At 40.8% G+C, this 19,001-nt stretch overlaps 1 protein-coding gene across 1 annotated transcript in view; it reads left to right on the top strand.

Annotated features, from left to right (window-relative positions):
- dnaaf9 (dynein axonemal assembly factor 9) overlaps positions 1-19,001 on the top strand; it is a 29,014-nt gene that overhangs the window by 3,729 nt on the left and 6,284 nt on the right. The window contains exons 8-36 of the mRNA XM_058614748.1: positions 289-390; positions 516-571; positions 652-787; positions 1,852-1,933; positions 2,047-2,083; positions 2,158-2,242; positions 2,317-2,393; positions 2,510-2,554; positions 3,064-3,109; positions 3,217-3,328; positions 3,503-3,573; positions 4,386-4,433; positions 4,511-4,601; positions 4,703-4,806; positions 5,583-5,726; positions 6,473-6,558; positions 6,661-6,762; positions 7,786-7,903; positions 7,989-8,077; positions 8,175-8,309; positions 8,468-8,593; positions 11,342-11,379; positions 12,561-12,696; positions 13,580-13,666; positions 14,390-14,496; positions 14,761-14,835; positions 16,031-16,194; positions 16,322-16,387; positions 18,111-18,204. Coding sequence (XP_058470731.1) covers positions 289-390; positions 516-571; positions 652-787; positions 1,852-1,933; positions 2,047-2,083; positions 2,158-2,242; positions 2,317-2,393; positions 2,510-2,554; positions 3,064-3,109; positions 3,217-3,328; positions 3,503-3,573; positions 4,386-4,433; positions 4,511-4,601; positions 4,703-4,806; positions 5,583-5,726; positions 6,473-6,558; positions 6,661-6,762; positions 7,786-7,903; positions 7,989-8,077; positions 8,175-8,309; positions 8,468-8,593; positions 11,342-11,379; positions 12,561-12,696; positions 13,580-13,666; positions 14,390-14,496; positions 14,761-14,835; positions 16,031-16,194; positions 16,322-16,387; positions 18,111-18,204 — 2,659 coding nt within the window. The remainder of the gene's footprint in view (positions 1-288; positions 391-515; positions 572-651; positions 788-1,851; positions 1,934-2,046; positions 2,084-2,157; positions 2,243-2,316; positions 2,394-2,509; positions 2,555-3,063; positions 3,110-3,216; positions 3,329-3,502; positions 3,574-4,385; positions 4,434-4,510; positions 4,602-4,702; positions 4,807-5,582; positions 5,727-6,472; positions 6,559-6,660; positions 6,763-7,785; positions 7,904-7,988; positions 8,078-8,174; positions 8,310-8,467; positions 8,594-11,341; positions 11,380-12,560; positions 12,697-13,579; positions 13,667-14,389; positions 14,497-14,760; positions 14,836-16,030; positions 16,195-16,321; positions 16,388-18,110; positions 18,205-19,001) is intronic.

The following is a 19,001-nucleotide window of genomic DNA, read 5'->3' as shown; positions in this document are numbered from 1 at the left end:
TTGGCCAGTATTGGATCATCCCGAACTTTCATACAGAATACAATACAACTTAACTGTCAGCTTATACTGAAAGTTCCCGTCAGTTACATTCAAATACAAGGAAACACTCACATTTTTATCAGTTGTTTTGTTGTTTTTGCGAAAATGATCAGTCATTTCTTCTGTTATTGTTACATTAATGACCTTTACTTAAATTTTAGAAGTCTCTTACTTTCATGAACCTCTTCTAATTATATTTAATATGTTTGTTTGGAAGTTTTTTTTTAACCTTTGTGTTGTTTATTTTAGGACCTGGTGAACTTTGAGAAACAGTGGAGTCAGTTTTTCTCCAGCATGGACCTGGAGAGTCATCTGTCCATCCTGGAGCTGTCTGAAGCTCAGGCAGGCGAGGTGAGTCCACACCCAAAAAATATTACGTCTGTATATTAAGACGTAATAATTGAATGTGAAATGCATTTTCAGATGGTAGTTTTTAGTTGCATGTCTACATAAAGTGTTTTCCCGTAAATCCACAGGCATTCCGCACGTATTACTGCCACGGACTGATCTCAAGCAACATCACAGATAAAAGGTATTGATATTATTAATTTTTGTCGTGTTTATTTCTACTTTTGTACCATGTGAATATAAAAACTCAGATTCTTGTTCCAGTAAAAGTCAGCAGCCCTTCGTGTTGTTCGGGAAGCATTCTTCCTCTGAGGATATGGAGAACTATTCCTTCAACTTCCCCTCAGAGAGTCATCAGGTCCGCAACACGGGGCGTCAGGGCTCTGCAGCCACACACATGGTGAGTAAAGGAGGAAAAAGACCCCGTTATCAACATCCATCCTGAGAAATCTGGTCACACCTGTGTCTCAGGATGGACTACGTGCACTTGCTTGTTCGAGTTTTATTAGTTAGTTAACCCTGGGGGAATCAGCGTGGCCTAAAATGACAACAAAAGCACCTCTGTGTAAATTCTATCATTTGTCACAAAATGCTCTCGGTAACGACCGCAGAAGATCTCTGCGTCAGTGGCTGACAGCCACCTGGAAACAGTGGAGGAAGAGGCTGTGCATATTCAGTTCAATTCACTTTAAAAACCCTTTATTTGTCCTTAGCGGGTAATTCAAGGCACATAGAGCAGTTGTCACAGAACAAGTCTGTTAAGTTATAAATGGAGTCAAAGTAAAAAAATTTGAATAAAGAATGACGCACAGGCAGTATTTACATAAGGTGCAAATTTTAATCTCTACTTGCGTTGTTTTAACAAGAAATAAGGTTATAACCATTAGAGGAAAAAAAGAAATCACACGTTGGTCACAAACGAATTAATGTAGAAGTGCTGATTAGTGTAAAAACACTGAAACTGCATCGGATCAGAGGACTTCAGCTGAGGAGGTGGACTCTAATCCCTCCTCTGAGTGTGGATTTTAGTGATCCGATTTTAGGACGCAGGAGAACCCAGACAAAACTGGATCAGAAAACACATCTGTGTTTGATTGGTTCTGCCTTACCGCCAGGACCCGGATGTGTAACACGAAAACTTCATTTGCAGAATTGAGAGAAGTGAAAGTAAACTGTAAGAACGAATGAGGGAGCTGGATTTTTTCAACCCAACGAAATGCAGTTTTTCATATTCAAATTTCAAACTGTCCAAATTGAGGGATTCACGTTCAGAGAAGCCAAACAAAACAGGACAGCATTTAAACGCCACGTAGGAAACGTCCCAGTCAAACCAAATCATCACACGCGTGGAATCGTGCGATTGCCGTTTCGTCGTCTTGAGTAAACCACCGTCACATTAAAATCACTGTGTAACAGTGTGGAGTATAAACATGACACAATAACAACATGTCTGTCTTCTTCTAGGTCCTGCAGTGTGTTTCTCCCAAAGGACCGCTAGCCTGCTCTCGAACCTATTTCTTTGGAACCTCTCACTCACCATACCTTGGTGAGGTTTTACTCGTTATCTTACAGCGTTATATTAAAATATTTTACTTTTTTTGATGAATAGGAAGAAAATACAACCCAGCATGAATTGTCTCATACTGTTTTCACTCACAGGAAATCAGAACACCGTGCAAAAGAAAACAGAAGCCTTGTAAGTGACTTAAATTAAGATTTTTATTCACATTTTTTCCTTCAAGCCATTGATTGTTATTTTTTTTCCCCTAGACTTTTGTCACAGATTTATTCAGCTGCTGTTCAAGCGGTCCTTTCTGGAATCAAATGCTTCTCCTCTACATCCAGTGCCACCAAAGTAAGAAGGGAAAAAAAACTCATTTATTTCACATGATTGTGCGAATTCTGATTAAGAAATGTGTGATATTGTAGGCGAAGGATGTCGCAGAGAACACCTTCCTCGTGGCTTTGGACTCGATGGGTTTGAGCGTGTACCGCAGCTCTCTCAGGTACAGATGGATTCCCGTTGTTTCGCTGGTGTTGACTGTTTTGGACTTCTCAGCCGAGCGTGAGGGGAAAGCGTGTTGTTTGATTTGCCGTGATTGTGCGTTTTTTCCCACCTCAGGTCCAAATGTGAATTCAGCATTCAAGCCGTGAACAAGCAAGGAAGGTGAGTGACGGCTTGTCCTCTCAAAATTATTATTCCTGTCAAGCTTTAGGGGACGGCTGGGTTCATATGGCTTATAAATGATGGAATAAATAATTTAAATAAAGTTTTTCTCTGTAAAAGAGTGATACACTGTAAATACACTCTCAAATAAAAGATCTACGGTTCATGATCTGTATTACATGATCGTAAAATACACCTATTATTACCTTTCATATATTCATAATACCTTTTTATTTCTTTGGCTAAATTTACGTGAGATAAAAACAGTAAAATTGTCAGATTTAGCTTTAACACAAATAATTAGGCTTACCGTATAATATTTAGTTGTATTTCACAATGTATTCAACATAATAAATATAATTTTCTTTTTTAAAACCAGCCAAAATCATAAACACAGAAACTGTATCATGATATGATGTTGATCCAAAATGTAATCTAATCTAATAATCTACAAGTTAATTAACACATGTGAAAACAGTTGTCAGGCCAGTTATTTTCTTGTTTTTCAGGATTATTCCCCTGACTGATGAAGAAAGCCGCTATGTGGCAAAAACGGTACGTTTTTAAAAACATCATTTTAACTTTTTTTTTAAACAATCAAAAGACTTGGGCATAAATATTTTTGATGAATATGCCAGACTAATAGTTCTTTGTTTATGAAGGCCGCCATGACTGTGCACGACATCCCAGACCTGCAGTGGGATCAGGGGAACCTGGGCTCTGTCGTCTTCTCTGAGTCCTTCCTGGAGTCCAGCATCAACATACAGCAGAAAGGTACAGTACGGATTAAATAACCTCTAAATAGAATAGATCGACCAATTGTTTCCACACCAGAAATTTGATTTAATCATGTTTTTCTGGTCTAAAAGTAACCACTTACCTGTGAGCATTTATGTATGAGTTATTCTGCCTTTGCCATCCTTGACAAGTCTGTCTCCTGTCCTGCAGATGGCACTGTGTCCTCAGACAGCTGCTACACCATCCTGACGACAACTGTGCCACGCTACGCCTGCTGGCTGGTACGTGTGCGCAGCAGAAAATACAGTGTGTTTTTATAATCACAGCAAAAACTGCACTGTGTGTTGGTCACCGAATATTATTTTTGGGATCACCATCAAAGATGTTTGGCACACGTCAGTGCTCAAACTACAATATTAGGCTTTTCCCTTCACTTGTTTTGTTAGTATAAATAAGTCAGCCATTTTATTTGCTTATGTGAGTATTTGTTCCAGGAATTCCAAGATTGTTTTTAATTTACTGATTTATTTAGGTGTTAATTTGCATGCTTTTTTATTGATTAGATGAGAATTAGTTACCTGAATTTCAGGAGAAATGGCTCCTCCCTGGGGTTTGTGCTGGTTTTGATGTGATTATATGGTTTTAACTGGAGGTCATACCATTTTTTAATTATTGGGGGTGGACGATTATTATTTATTAATCTGCTAATTATCACAAATTACAATTTTTTGTTTTCAGAAACGTGATAAATGTTACAAAATCGCAAACATTTTATTTTTTACATTTTGAATAGTTTTTACATTATTTCCATTGAAAATACTGTATATATTTGCACTGCTGTGCAGACGTATTGTATGCATGTTGTATTTGTTATCATTAAACAATTTTATTTTATCAAGTGGAGGAAAAAAACTAAACATAATTCACTAAATATTTGTGCCAAAAAATAAGTCTGGCTTACAAGCTAACTAAAAAGCACAAAGCAGTTGTTAAGACTTCTATTTAGTGCTAGTATAGACTGCAGTCTGTAATTATTTGAATAACCCCATAATCTACTATAGAAATAAACAGTTTTTCCCCCCATTATTTTTAGATGGAGTCTGATGTGAAGCAGTCTGAACAAGCGCAGCATCTCACTAAGGTATAATCACAAGCTTCATGTACTGTAAGTGTATTAACATTGTGCTTACAATGAGCTGCTTTATTTGTCTGAAACAGACCGAGGAGGACACTTGTTTGGGGACGTCTCTGACCGTAGCAGATGCGGCGTATGTCTTCTCCAGCAGTCAGCTCTCCACCCCTGAAGAAGGTGACATTCTCTCTCGCAATGTGTTCTTATTTTACAATCTTGCCATGATACTAAATATCATATGCTTTGTTTAATGTCTTTGTTTAAATTTTTAATTCTAGGGAAGATCATTTTCTTCTCCGAGGGAATCCTGTTCATTCATTCTCAGTATGGCAGCATCACTCTGTCAAAAGATCACATCAACGCCATCAAGTTCTATGATCCGGTATGTGCTTTTAATATTATAGAACTGTTTTATGTCTATATCTATCTATATATACATATATAATATATATTTCATATTGTAATTTTGTCACGTTAGTTCATCTTGCATCAAATCACTCGTTCACTTTTCCTATATGAAAGTGCATTTGTTGTGAAACAGTTTATCGATTTTAAAGAGATTTTGGAAGCTCATCATTTAAGCAAAGTGCTTTACAATTACTGCTAATTAAATAATACAAAAAAACCAAGAGAGATGACAAACAATATCAATTCAAACCAGTTTGGAATCATGCAAAAAAATGTTACTTTTATAAGTTCTTGTCAAAATCATCCAAAAATAAATGATTTTCTTAACAGCAGCAGCAAAAACAGCTCAACAGAAAAACTTATTTTGTTTATCCTGCATTTTCACATGGTTAATCTGCGTAGAGAGAGTCAGAGTCGGATATTATGCTGCGTTCCATTTACATCGGAAGTAGGAACAGTTGGCAAAGCAGAAAAATCCATCTCTGGTTTGTCATTGTTGTCATTATTTTACACACACAAACAGTGTAGCAACACGTCGACTGTTGAGAAATGACTCTTAGTACGATGTGTCCGTATGATTTACTCTGAAACCTATATAACCTATAAGTGCTATTAACAGTAAAAGTAGCCGTGTTTGTATGGTGGCAGTTTCAGAGTTGGAAATCCGTGCTCTGACCACAAATGGAACTATGGGGTAAAAAAAAGAAAAAGATTGAATGCCGCAGCCCTAACGTGTCGTCTTCTCCCCAGGACTCGAGCGCCGTGGCGTCTCTGTTTGTGGAGTACGGCAGCAGTCTGCTCCCACACCTCCCGTTCCCGCTCCACAGCGCCGACCACTGTCTGGTCTTTGCTCTGCAGCCCAGGTCTAAGAGCCACCGAGCCTTCTACTCCAAGGTAAGTGACGCTGAACATAAACGTGGACTTGTACAGGCTTTGAATGCACTTATTGTTTGTTTTTGTAAACTTGACTTTCTGTTAATTTGTGTTGCTGTGCATGTATCTACATGTTTGCACGTTGTTCTGCTTATGTTGGTTTTAAATGTGCTACGGAAATAAGTTTGACTTGAACGATTAAGAGCACGTTTACATCTTCTGGCTCTCGCCATACAATAGTTAAACAAAGTATTTCACCCCCCACTGTGAGTAAAAATATTTATGATAATGATGAAAAATATTTATATCACTTAAAAAACAAGGAACAACGCAACATGAAGGCAACCTCGCAAAATTTCAGACCTGCAATTGTCAAAATAAATAAAACCAATGAGAAGAAAGCGTATCATAAAAGCAAATAAGAGCCAATAAAAGAGTAATAATAAACATAAAAAAGCAATAAAGCACAAGATAAAAAGAATAAAGGGCAAAGAGTTGTAAAAATGGGTTTTAGGGAGTGATTTGAAGAATTCCAGAGGAGTCAAATCTATCTTACCTAATTATATTTTATATATATTTTATACTAATTTTGTTTTCTTATTAGTTACATTTTTTTCTACATTGAACACACCTAGATGTGAAATTACCTTTACCTTGACTGTATTTGCCGCTGTAATAATTTAAATTGAAAATGGACTTATCTTAATTACACTAATTAAAGATCCATCTTCATATTGCGTGACACTTTTCTCTCTCTCTTGTTGCAGGTTTTGTCAGCGTGGCAAAACCCTGAATCTAGACTCAATCTGCAGCTGCTGGACCAAGAGCAACTGAGCTGGAGCCAGAAAAACATGTAAGAGCGTGTGAACTTCTTCACCAGATTCCCAACGGAACGCTGATGGTCCTTAAACCTCATTCGTTTTAAAAAAACTAACTTTTATTTAATTCATTTCAGGCACGCCAGACTGCAGAAGCTGCACGCCAGTCAGGAGCCCCCAGTGGCCAAACGCAGAGGCAGCCTGAAGACCTCGTACTCACAGCTGCCAGAGCAGGACATGTTAGTACACACACACACACACACACACACACAGTGCAAATCTGCAGAGTGAGATGTGAACGAGCCATGAAACCCGACGCTGCTGTGGGTATCACTTAATCAGGACTATGTATTCCAAAAATAGTATTTATTAAGCCTGGGTTTCTTGACACTGGGATTTCTCTACTTCTGGTCCTTCATTCTGCTGGTAACAAAAACAAACAAACAAAAAAAAAAATATACATGATAATAAGGCTTTATTATTTGGACTTTTTAAGCTGTTTCTTCATTTTTAAATCTGTTACAGCTTAACTTATACATCCAACTGTTTTAAGAGTTTGTGCTCAGTGCTTTTGCAAAAACTGTGCATTAGCTGTCTAATTTTTAACGTTACTGTATCACCAGAGATTCAGACTGGTAGACCTCCGCCAAGTCTAAAACACCTGAAATTCTTACATTTTGATCCCCTGGATCCAAAGGAACTTTCTGGATCTATGTATGTCTTTACCTGCTTACCTAAACATGATTAAGTTCTTCCTGATCTGTTCAGATCAGTCGCTGAGATAAACAGATCTGAACTCGTTTAAGTTTTGCAACCCCATGCTGCTCCTGGGTAAAATAATGGGTAAAAACTGTAATGTAAAGCATCTTTGAGTGGTCGTCAAGACTAGAAAAGCGCTATATAAATACAGACCATTTACCATTTAATGGGACTAAACCATGTAACATTTAAATTGCGACCAACTGGATCAGATTCAGATGGAAATTTCAGTCCAAATTTTGTCGGATTGATCCGTGAAAAGCTGTAGACAGGAAGTTGCTAACAGAAGGGCAGATGGAAAACATCCTCGTGAAGAAGTAGAAATTCAAGAAAGCACATTATGATGTAAACCAGGATTTGAATCCAAAATAGAAGCAGGGAAAAGTAAATTTTCCCCAAAAATTTACAAAATGGTTGTTAAGTTTGATATTCTAGTCATTTAACTGTCCTAATGTGAGCAATGTCGTGTGTGCACTCATTGCTGTGATTCTCACTCTCTCCAGGTTTCTACAGCACTTTGCCCTGAGCAGCATCAGTCAGGAGCCCATCCTGTACGACCACCTGGGGGTGCTGTTCCCCTCCGCAGAGCTGAGGAACACAGTCGGCGGCCCGGGAGACAGGGTGAGCATGTCGGCTATATTTGAAAATGACACGGTGAATTAACAACAAAATGTCTGATGTGGGCTTTTTTTTAATGTGTGCAAAGGTCGTCGTCAGCATCATCACCGGGTTGCCAGGAAGCCACAAGGAGAGACTGTGCAAGTACCTGGTCAAGCTGAACAAGGAACACGGACAGTACGAGTTACATAATCTGGCTTTTTTTCCCCCAGGTCTTGAACTTAAAACAGTAACAAAAACAACTTGTTTGTACAAAATTTCGTTGCATCTGCAGGTGGGTGGTTTATGAGCCTGGTGTTGACAGCTGTGACGGCTTCTCAGCATCTCACCTCCAGCAGTATTTGTCCAGCTTCCTGCAGAGTCAGAGAGGCTCAGGAGGAAAACCCCGTCTGTTGGTTCTCTCACCTGGGTAAGAAGACCCGCTGATCTGTCAAGACTTATTGTGGAGAGCAGAGTTGAACTAAAAGCCTGTTTTCTTCCAAAAGAACATAATCTTTCAGAGTATCAAGATGACAAATCTTTCTTTATCAGTGTTTTTAAAAGTCTCAAATGTCCCCACTTGTACAGATACACCGATGTTCTCGACGTGGTCCAGGCTGTGCTTTTCCACCCCGACCCTGTAGTCCAGACACGCTTCGCCATCGGTGCGGTCACCGCCTGTGTGGACCCTGTCGCTTCCTGTTTGGAGCACAGGTGAGATTTCTCTCATATCCTCCAGTTCTTGCGTTAAAAAGCGACAAACAAATATGTGTCACAATCATAAAAGGTACCACACTGAAGGAGAAATTGCCCTGAGAGCACAGACTTCAGACGACACTAATATCGGGTTCATTATTTAGCTCTGCACCAAATTTTTATTGATGTTGTGCCTTATTTCTGTTGCAGTATTAAAAAGGAATCCCCGTATCTATACAGACAAATGGCCCAGAAAACAAAACCTCCCAGGCTAGAAACACATAACCAATTCCTTTTGGTCCACAAGCCTTTTTAATTGCAGTTTTTAATCTGGTTTTTCCACCAGATCTGTATTCACTCCCAGTGCAACGCATACGGGTTTAGAAATCCCACTGAAATGTTAAATAAGTATGTCAGCCAACATGTCAAGGCTTGTACATGCAGAAAAAAATGTGATTTATTGATTTAGTTCAATCATCTTTGCTGCATGTAACATATTTAAACTGAATCCTGAAAAGCAGAACATCCTATTTCTCTCCAGGGTTTCTATCAAAGGCTTTTTCTTTTGAGCAACCACATCTATTAATTTTGAATGAACAGAATCTCAGAGAAAATTCTCTACAATTTCAGTTACAGTGGAAGTAATGCATGTTAACACTTAATATTGTTTTAGTTTGTAATCAGTGTGAGTAACTGTGGCTCTGTCAGGCAACAAAGATGAGCTGCAACAAACACCACAAACAGTCGCGTGTTTTTGCCATGTAGCGGTTGATGACAGACAGGGCCGGATGTTGATAAACTGTTGAAGCTGTGGTCGTTTCCACGACAAGGTCACATGACACGTTTAGCTATTAAATCTCAAGGCTGGTTCCCTTTCACTGAGAGGATCAGTCCCTCATTTAATCTCACTCCCCTTTTGTTGCAGGCTTTAGATGTAGCTTATGGAGCTTCTCACTCGCTGTCATGGATTGAATGAGCTCCTCCACACAGTATCACATAGCACTCTGGTTAATATGCTGTTTTCCAGGGCCACTGTGACACTGAGGTCCACGTTTTTTTTTGCAACACGCCATGAAAACGACTCGAAACGCAAAATAAAACAAAAAGTTTTGTTGTGAAAAATTTAAAGAAAGCATAGGGAAAGCTTTATTATTCTGATGCCAAGTGGGCGTGTAAGGCAAGGCTGTGGTCAGAGCGCCCTCGACTGGACCAAACACGCATTTCCACACAAAACCAAACCAACACCAAACACAGCACTCCAAGCTGTATATTTTGAACTCTAACAAGTTTTTACGGTTCAGGTTTCAAGAAATCGCCAAATTTTGAAATAATCTTGCAAGATTTTCATGTGTTTTTAAATAAAGTTACTTGAATGTAACCCTTACATTCAATTACTATTTTAATGCTGGGTTATTTATAATATTATCATACACTTAAAATTGAAAGGGTTACGTGACCCCCATGGAGCTTTTGGGCCCCCTCATTTGGTTTAGGACCTTTGCTTCAGATGAGGTGATTTCCTAGCCAGATTAATTTAAATTTAATAATAAATCTAAAGGGTGTTTGAGACCCTGTGCTATAAACATGCTGCGATGTTCCTGCCTGAAGTGACTCAGCTGTGGAAAAATGTGTAATAATAGGTTCACTCAGCAAATGTGGTTATCGCTGACTTCTCCATGTGAGGCGTCTTCAACCGAGCCCCCATTACCGTCTGTCACCATGGATCATATAGGGGTTTGCAGATTCCTTCTATGGCCCTAATTGGGTGTGGTTAGCTCATCTTAGACATGACCTGCCTGTCACCCCTCCCCCCCCCCACACCCCTACATAGCTCTCTAATCCCACAGATTCACATGTGTGACCAACACACCGTCCTCAGTGAAGCTCATCAGTCGGTCATGATCCATTCTTTATGATGGATGTAGACAGTTCATTACATCAGGACAGGAAAGATAAATGCCTTTCAAATTGCTGACCCCTCACTCCGCCCCCCCTCCCTCCCCCCCTCCCTGAGAAGATCCATCGTGGCTGTTGGGGGCGACTTGGCTCGGCGCGGTTCTTCAGAGAGCGCTGCTGTACAACGCTGATCGATTTAAAAACTCAGGATAAATTATGTTAAGATTAAACGAGATTACAGGAAGCTTTTACATTGGTCAGTTGCCAGTCTCAGCCGCGATGTCTTCTGATGAAAAATGCCCCGTGATGGATAACCGGCTCGTTAGCCGAGGGCCATAAAATGGAATTAGTCTGTTTATGGCTGCACAACTTTGGCGAGCGCCCATTAGTCATAAATACAGATATCATTAGTGGTGTTGTTGTGCAACAAGACATGAGATCCAGGTCTAGTGTGTAGGATTTAGGGGGATCTATAAGCAACAATTATAGTCATGTTTTCAGTGGTGTATAATCCCATTCCCATGGAATCTTTGAAAATGTGACTAAAATTTGCAACACATTTCGATAGAAACTCACCTACTAGCTGTCAAAAGTGACTTTCACATTTCCATATCAAAAGCCACCATAAGCTCACGTAGACCACAAAATGAATACTAATGTATAATGCTATGTACAGTGCCTTTTAACTAAATAGATTGAGACTAATTATGTGTGTCATTTTAAAACACTAATCCTATTTTCTGCTTAATCCTTTTACAGTGCAGCAGGGACTATTTTAGTTCAAGCCAAATTAACTAATGTTTAACGGATAAATAATGCAGTAAAAAAACCTTGCTCATTTTTAATGTCTCTTTTCTTTTGTTGCTGTAGAATTGCCTTTCCAAAGCTGTTGGAGCAGTGCAGCCAAGGTGAGATCTGTGTGCTTTCCTCTCCCCCAGCAACGCAATGCAATGCATAGCAAAGAGAGACTTATTTCATGCAATACTGAGGAAACACCACATTGATCATCACTGTTGTTGTTGTTGTTGTTGTTGTTCTGTGTCGCTCTTTTAGAAGTTCAGCAATTCCAGCCGTACTGTATGCCAGCCTGTAATGCATTATCCTTAAAGGTCAAGAGATGTTTTTTTGTGAAAAAAAAGTCTGACCAAAAGTTGCACACATATGAAAAATAAATAATATATAAAAACGCAGCCAGTAACAACACACTGTGAAAAAAAATAAATAAAAAGGTGTATTAATATTTTAGCAGTGCCTTGGTTTTGGCTTACCTGACCTGTGAAGTGTTTACCCTAGAGATGGGCATAAATATTCAATTACTAAAAATGTAAAATACAGATTTTTTTTTTTTACGAGTGATGGCAATAATATATTATAATATTTCCACTCCAATAACTACATTACTGGTGATGCATCTTGAACCTGTCCCGCTTAGCTCAACACACCCTGTGGACACTGCAGAAGTGATGACATTTACCGGTGTCCTTGAAAGCATCACATTAGCTGCTCCTCTAAGATCAACATACTGTAAATCCTCTGTTAACTTTCACTGGCTCTCATGCACTGGATTTAAGAATATTCACCAAATAATCCTGAAATGCCCACCTCTCAGCTCTAGTGTCAATTCTCTTCTTGGTAGTACCCACGTCCTCCTAAGATAACTTAACTCCTTATAGTGCCCAACATGGACAATAGTATGTGTGGTCCATTAGAGGAAATTATTGCTCAAACATTGTTCTAAAAATTCAAAATAATCTACAGAGGAGAGAATGAATAGGTTGTAAGTATGTATGAATGCAGATTACTTTTAATGTGGCGCTAAAATGCTCACCTGGCCGCACATCCTTTTTATCTAAATATGCCACTTTCTTAAATGAAAGAGTAGCATGGATGTAGCCTTAGTACCACATCACTTGGTGTGTCACATCTCCAGCTTGCTGTCAGGATACAGCAGCAGCGACACCAGCAAATCAGCCCCAGTGTGAAATGTGGTGTTTCTGCAGTGGCTACACAGACAGTGTTCTTTAAGGAAAAGCGAGCCAGCGCTCTCCTGTGATTCATATTCCCTTCTCTGTGCCTTGTTGGGTGTCAGGTGCTGTGAGTACAGTGGTGTTCACCGGGCTGACAGCAGAGCAGAAGCACCCTCTCATGCAGCATGTTCAGCAGTTGGTACGCTCTGCCAACCCCACCGCGGCCTTCATACAAGCAGAGAGGGGAGCTGTCACCAGGTGGGTGCCCACAGAATCACGATCCGTGGCACAAACAGTCACTTAACGTATCCTTGCCTAAAATATTCACGACGGAGCTCTGCTCCACGGGTAAATCTGTTTGCACAGGGACGTGTCTTGATTTCTCAAAGTCTTCTTAATGTGAGGAATGTTGTGAGATCACAATACAAGTACTTATCCTTCGTGCGACTCTTAAGGTAATTGTTTTCTCTAAATGAGTCCCACAGCGTTTTCAGTTTATGCTCTGGTGAGCCGTTGCAGTCGTCTCTGTGTTATCAGACATCTCCAGTTTACCTTATGCACGTGAAGTACCCATACCAGTTCTCTTGAGCTGTGTTTCCATCATTGTACAGTATGGTTTGGAACAATTAAGCCCTTTTTCGACTGAGAACAGTTCCTTTACTTGGTGGGCGGGGTGTGTGCTCCTCATTTTCCTGTGCTAAAACATGGAACAGTACCAAACTGCTCCACTCGATGAAAGCGTGCCTTTGCATTTCTCGTCCAAACAGCGCCAAAGTCGGCAGTGCACAAACATAGTCAAGACACCTGACAACTGTGAAGCCTGTGTTATTTAGTATAGCAGTGTTTAGATCTCGTGACACCCAGTGACATTTGAGCACTGCACACAGGAAGTGATTTGTTTGACGGGATGGACGCTCCATTTCCCCCGCACGCCCCCTGCCCTGCTGCTGTATACACACAAAATGCTCCCTCAGCCAGGTCTGATGTTTTTGCTTAACAGAGCCAGCCTGGTTTCAGGTGAAGAACACGGTAAACAAATAATGTCACATCGTTTCTGTTTAAAACACAAGAAGAATAACATCGGCAATTGTGAGCAGCTTTAAATTTAAGTTTGCACTTTCTCCCCTCTTTTCTTGTTTAGGAATGAAGATGTGAATCTGATATTGTCTGAGAGCAGCTTCAACGAGCCACAGATGCTGAGAGCACGTTATGTCCTCTACCCTGGATGGTAAGACCCTCCCTCCGTTCTCCACTGTGCTCGCTTTGACCCTCGCGTGTCCTCCACACTCAAACTTTTGGCCGCTAAGCAACAGATTGCCGTTGGTCCCTGCGTTCCATCATTCCTCTTGTCCTGCCTCGTTTCTCTCTCTCTCTCCCTGCTGTTTAATTGCCACTTGACTGCAGCGGTGGGGGTATCGACTGCTGATTGCGGTAAAGCCCCCCAGGGCATCTTGTGTTCTATCACCAGATGCCTCCTGGCTGCACAGTAACAAGCTGTTGGCCATGCAGTTGCCATGTACACAGAGGGGGTCTCCTTCCCTCTGGACCTGGTCCATTCGGCCTTCATGCCTCAGTGGTCAGCCTAATATGAACCTCTGCTAAATCCTCCCCACAGATGATACACTGGATATCTGGCCAGTGCCTGGCCCCATTTTTGACGTACTTATCTTGAAGCTTTAGTTTGTTTACATCAGCGTGTTTGAGATGCTTCTAAGATCTTCATTTAAGTCTTAACTTTTCCACCGTCCACATGAAAGCAACCGCGTTTACAGATCCATCATCCACTTCCACAACTTTAACAGTAAATCACATTCACTGGCTGCTCTCCTGTGAGCAGCTGGTAGAGTAAACAACTTCCCAAGCCAAAAGACAAAATGGAGCACAAACACTTGGCTTGCCAGCCACTGAACTTGTCACTATTTGTGTAATGTGCTTGTGTTGTGTATTTCAGGTGCAAAGGGCGCTTCTTCTCCGGTTCTGGGTCTCTGGTCCTCACCCAGCAGCGCGTGGCTTTCAGCCGGCCCCTAGAGAGGCCTCTGTTTGTTACCCGCTGTAAAGGTGAGATGGAAAGAAAGCTCTCCCTCCCCCCGCACTCATTTTTTTGACTCTTACACGTGACACAGGCTCCAGATATGAGCTGGCAGGGTTTTGATGAAGATTACATAAGCTGCCTTTCCTCCAAATATGGAGATAACTGAAGTCTCAAAGTGGTTTTCAGCCTTTTCAGTGAAACAATTTGTTTTCTCACCAGGTTGCACTGCGTCTTGCTTTTCATTATTATTCACGTTATGTATTATCTCCTTCCAATTTTGTTTTTTGTAGCAATCAAGTCGTCACTAAAGCCAAGCCCCTTCCACGGAAACGTGTACAACGTCTGGGGAAGAGTCAAATTTTCTGGTAATTGTATACGTCTCCATTTCATTTTTTGTCACATTCAAATGCATTTTTTTTGTAAACTGCAGTGCGTAACTTTCAAACGCGTACACGTGTCGGTTGGATTAAAATCATTGTAAAATGAGCTCACACAATGCTGATTAAGTCTCTCAGCTCTGCGCTGTTTCTCTGTATAGCGGTGTTACATTCCGGTTACATTCTCACACACTGCACACAGAGAGTGGTCTGTTTTATCTAAAGACAGATGGCGTCAGCAGCAACAGTGAGCTAATCTGAGTGAAAAGCACGGTAGAAGAAAAGTTTCTGAAGTGAATTCGACTCCTCGAAACACACGGTCATTCACCAGTTTGATGGGATAAACGTTTTTTCTGTCCCCACCCGGCCCTGCGCTGCTGCTGTATACGCACAAACTCTCCCTCAGTCAGGTCTGATAGTACTGCGTGACAAATCGTTGCATCTGTAAAATGTGATCATTTCTGTTAATCACCGAAAGTTACTCACTGCAGATTTAACGTCTTTGAATTTCCAGATCAAATATTTGAATTCCAGCTTTACTAAACAAATGTGACTTCTTTCCTTTGGTGAACATTTGACCTGCATTTGCATTTCCCACTTTTTGGGAAATTATTTTAGAGAAGGCTGCCCTCGAGGCAGACAGGAAGCTCCAGACGGTAGGAATGCTGCTCCGCTCTGGTGTCTGGTGTTTAGCATTCAAGCTCATAGTTCACTTGTTAAGTTTCCTCCACACAGTTTTCCCCTCACTCTTTCTTTTGTTTCATATTATAAGAGCTGTTGCATGAGGAGAAAGTGCAGGCTGTCTGTGAGGAGATGTGCAGAGAGTGTTGCAGAGATTTGTAGAGAGTTGGGAAGATAATGAAGAATGGAGTGAGTGTGGAGACTGTGTCAGTTTATGTCCACTTATTTTACTTTGTTTCAGTTGTCGTACTTAGCCGTCGTACATCAAGCACAATAATTTTACATTTAGCCCGGGGCATATTTGACATGTTTTCAATCTTGTTTTCTTTCTCACGTGAGTTCTGTGAGTCATTTTGGGAGTCACAGCGGGGGGCCGTATAGATGTTTTAGGCATTAACACCCCACCAACAGCATGCTGTTACCATACGAAGCTGCTGCAGAAGGTGTCGCGCGAGGTGTGAACTTAATGTGTGACTAGCCCCCTCGTCTCTGGAACCTCCAGACTCGGAGCAAGTGATGGAGGTGAGCTACAACGCGCTGAGGGGGAGCCTGAGCATCGGCACCACCCACAGCGGTGACCCCGGCGCCTCCTGCTTCCTTGTCTTTGATGGTGTCGGACTGACTGAGGATGGACTGAAAGACTGGCTCAGGCTGTGCACCAAGCAGGTAGACGTTCAAACGCTGTTTTTTTTGATGGAAACACTCACTGACTGATCCACCGTCATGAGTTCAGTCAGTCAAATATGAAAGAACACAGACTTTTGTGAGCTCAAGGCTGTTTCTGTTTTGATAGAGGCAGAAAAAGAAGCCTAAGAAGACCAAAAATACCCTCTCGCCACAGGAAATCAAGATCATACATGTGAGTGTGTTTATAATTCTGTTAAACAGCCTTGTCTCTTTACTGAGTTGCAACTTCAGCACAACTTCCATACAACTCACTTATAGCGTTTGTATTTAGCAGTGATGGAATTTGATGGACTCTGAACTGCATTAAAACCACTGTGAGGAATTTTGTCAACGAGCAGTCATGACTTTATGAGCCAGCACCTGTTTTGTTGGTATATATTGAATTACGAGTATGCAAACGATGCATATAATCGGTTCCACTCTGAAGGTTTCATGTGTGCCCTGACAGAAGCTTTCATGGCAGAAGTGTCTGATGTGTAGCTGATGTAAACATGGATTGAAATAATGTAGCCATTCAAGTAAACATATCTATGAAGTTGGCTATACTGGCTTTAAAAAGTTATTCACATTGTGCATGAGATTTGTGGATTTATTTTTGGACTTATAATATTAAAATCTCTAAATATGCAATATATTCTGATTAGCTTTGCCATAAATGCCCCTAAGAAATGTCGGGAACCTAAACCTGTGGGCACAAATACATTGAAATGACATAACTTACAGAAGCACACGCCTGTGTATACACAAGTTCCCCACACTTACTCCACATGTCTGATCTGTGACGTCTCTGTAGACCTCTCTACCACTATAAAGGTGTGACGAAGCATAGACCAGTTAAAAAGTGTAAAACCATTTCTGAGGCTGTGAATGTTCCCAGGAGCACAGTCGTTTTAAAAAAAATGTTTGAAGGAACCACAACTGTTCCCGGATGTTTCACTTAAACTGTAACCATTCATGAATGTGAGTGAGGTCTCAACGGACGTGAGAACCCAAAACTGAAAAATACTCTCCACAAAAAAAAGAAAAGGACTGAAAATCTATTTTCAACACTCACCCGCTGGATAATTCCATCTCTCCAGTTGGTGGTCTCATCACAGCGCTTCTCACTGGCAGGGACGAGGAGAGTGGTCAGACCCGAGGGAAGCATGAATGCAGCAAAATTTAGAGCTCAGCACGACAGCGCACCAGCCAAGTCGATGCTGGTGCAGCTCCGGGGCACGGACTCTGACTGTTATGCTGCCCTCAGCCAAAGCTCGGATTAAAACCTCATAAAACGTGTGTGGAGACACCTGAAGGTGGCGGCTGTCACCCAGGCCGATGGAGCCCGTGACGATCAGCCAGGAAGAAAAAGATAAACTGGCCAAATCCATGTGTGCATGGAAGTCTGTAGAGATTTATCCTTGAAGAAAAAAAATGGTGTAATTGGTGCCAGTGAGACTTCTACAGTGAACTGAGCCGAGGGTATTTTGTAATGAGAGGCTTCCGTTTTTGAATACATTCATTCATTCGTTCATTCATTTTCAACTGCTTTATTCTCTTGAGGAGCCAGTCTCAGTCGACATACAGCGACAGGACACAACCACTTCACTTTTATGGTCAATTAAAAAGTGTCCAAATAACCGAATCCTCCGGGAGGAAGCAAAAGATCCCAGAGAGAACCCACGCACACATGGCCAGATATAAAAAGACGATGATTGATGGAAGTCAGGGTGAGCCAATACAGGACTCAGTCATCGGTATCTGCCCACTTAATAAACTTAAGTAATTTAGAAAATAAAAAAAAAAAGTGATATCAGTCCATTCCTTCAGTAAAATGCCTGATAAAAATGTCTGAATACGTATTTGTGGGATTATCTTTGGTTTATGTTGTGAAATGTTATCGTGTTTCTGTTCAGGTGAGCCGGCGCTTGGACCCACTCCCACCGGGCTACTTCTACAACGGCTACCAGTACGTCGACATCTTTGGAGACAAACAGAGCTTCCATCCCAGTATCCTCTTCATTAGCAGTTGACATTTCTTTCATTGACTCATTTGATTATGCAGATCTGCTTTTATCTGTAATTATTATTGTGAAAGTCCCTCTAGATTAGTCTTCCCCGCTTGGCAGCCTTCTTGTTAATGCCTACAGGCGACTATTTCAGACTAATGACACCAGGTCTCTGTCCAAATGAATGGGTGGAGAGCCATAACACCTTTTATTTAGGATCAACAATATATCAAAACTAATGTAGCCAATATGGAATCAGCTGTCAAATATGACTAAATACAAAATACGGTTTAAATTGTGCGCAAAAATGAATTACATGCATTGTTTACAAATCAGGACATGGGTAATTTAAGGGTACTTAAAGATATGTGTCATAGTTTTCTATTCAGAATGATTTTAAAGGTCCAGCGTGTAAGAATTAGTGACCTCTAATGGTGAGACTACAGATTGCAACAAATGGAAGACGCTTCCTAAGTTTGTCATTGAACTACGGTGGCCTTCACATACCAGAAAGGTTGATGTTTTTCTTCAATTACGCAGTACGCTTACACTTGAAAAACAAAATAACACATGCTCTGGCTGGTTTGAAACATGGCGGCACAAAATGGCGGCCCTCCGTAAAGCAAGACCCATGCCTACAAGTCCATATAAAGTTTTATTCTAAGGCTATGAAAACCAGAAACAGATATCATTTATATAAACTTATATAACAGATATAATTTATATAAACTTATATAAAATAAACATACTTATGGATGAACTGTGTCTTCTCCATAATGCCTCCTGTGTTGCTTGGTT

Source organism: Solea solea, chromosome 18 (genome assembly GCF_958295425.1).
Source record: "Solea solea chromosome 18, fSolSol10.1, whole genome shotgun sequence".
Classification (NCBI taxonomy): Eukaryota; Metazoa; Chordata; class Actinopteri; order Pleuronectiformes; family Soleidae; genus Solea; species Solea solea.
This window is presented reverse-complemented; position numbering and strand designations above follow the sequence as displayed.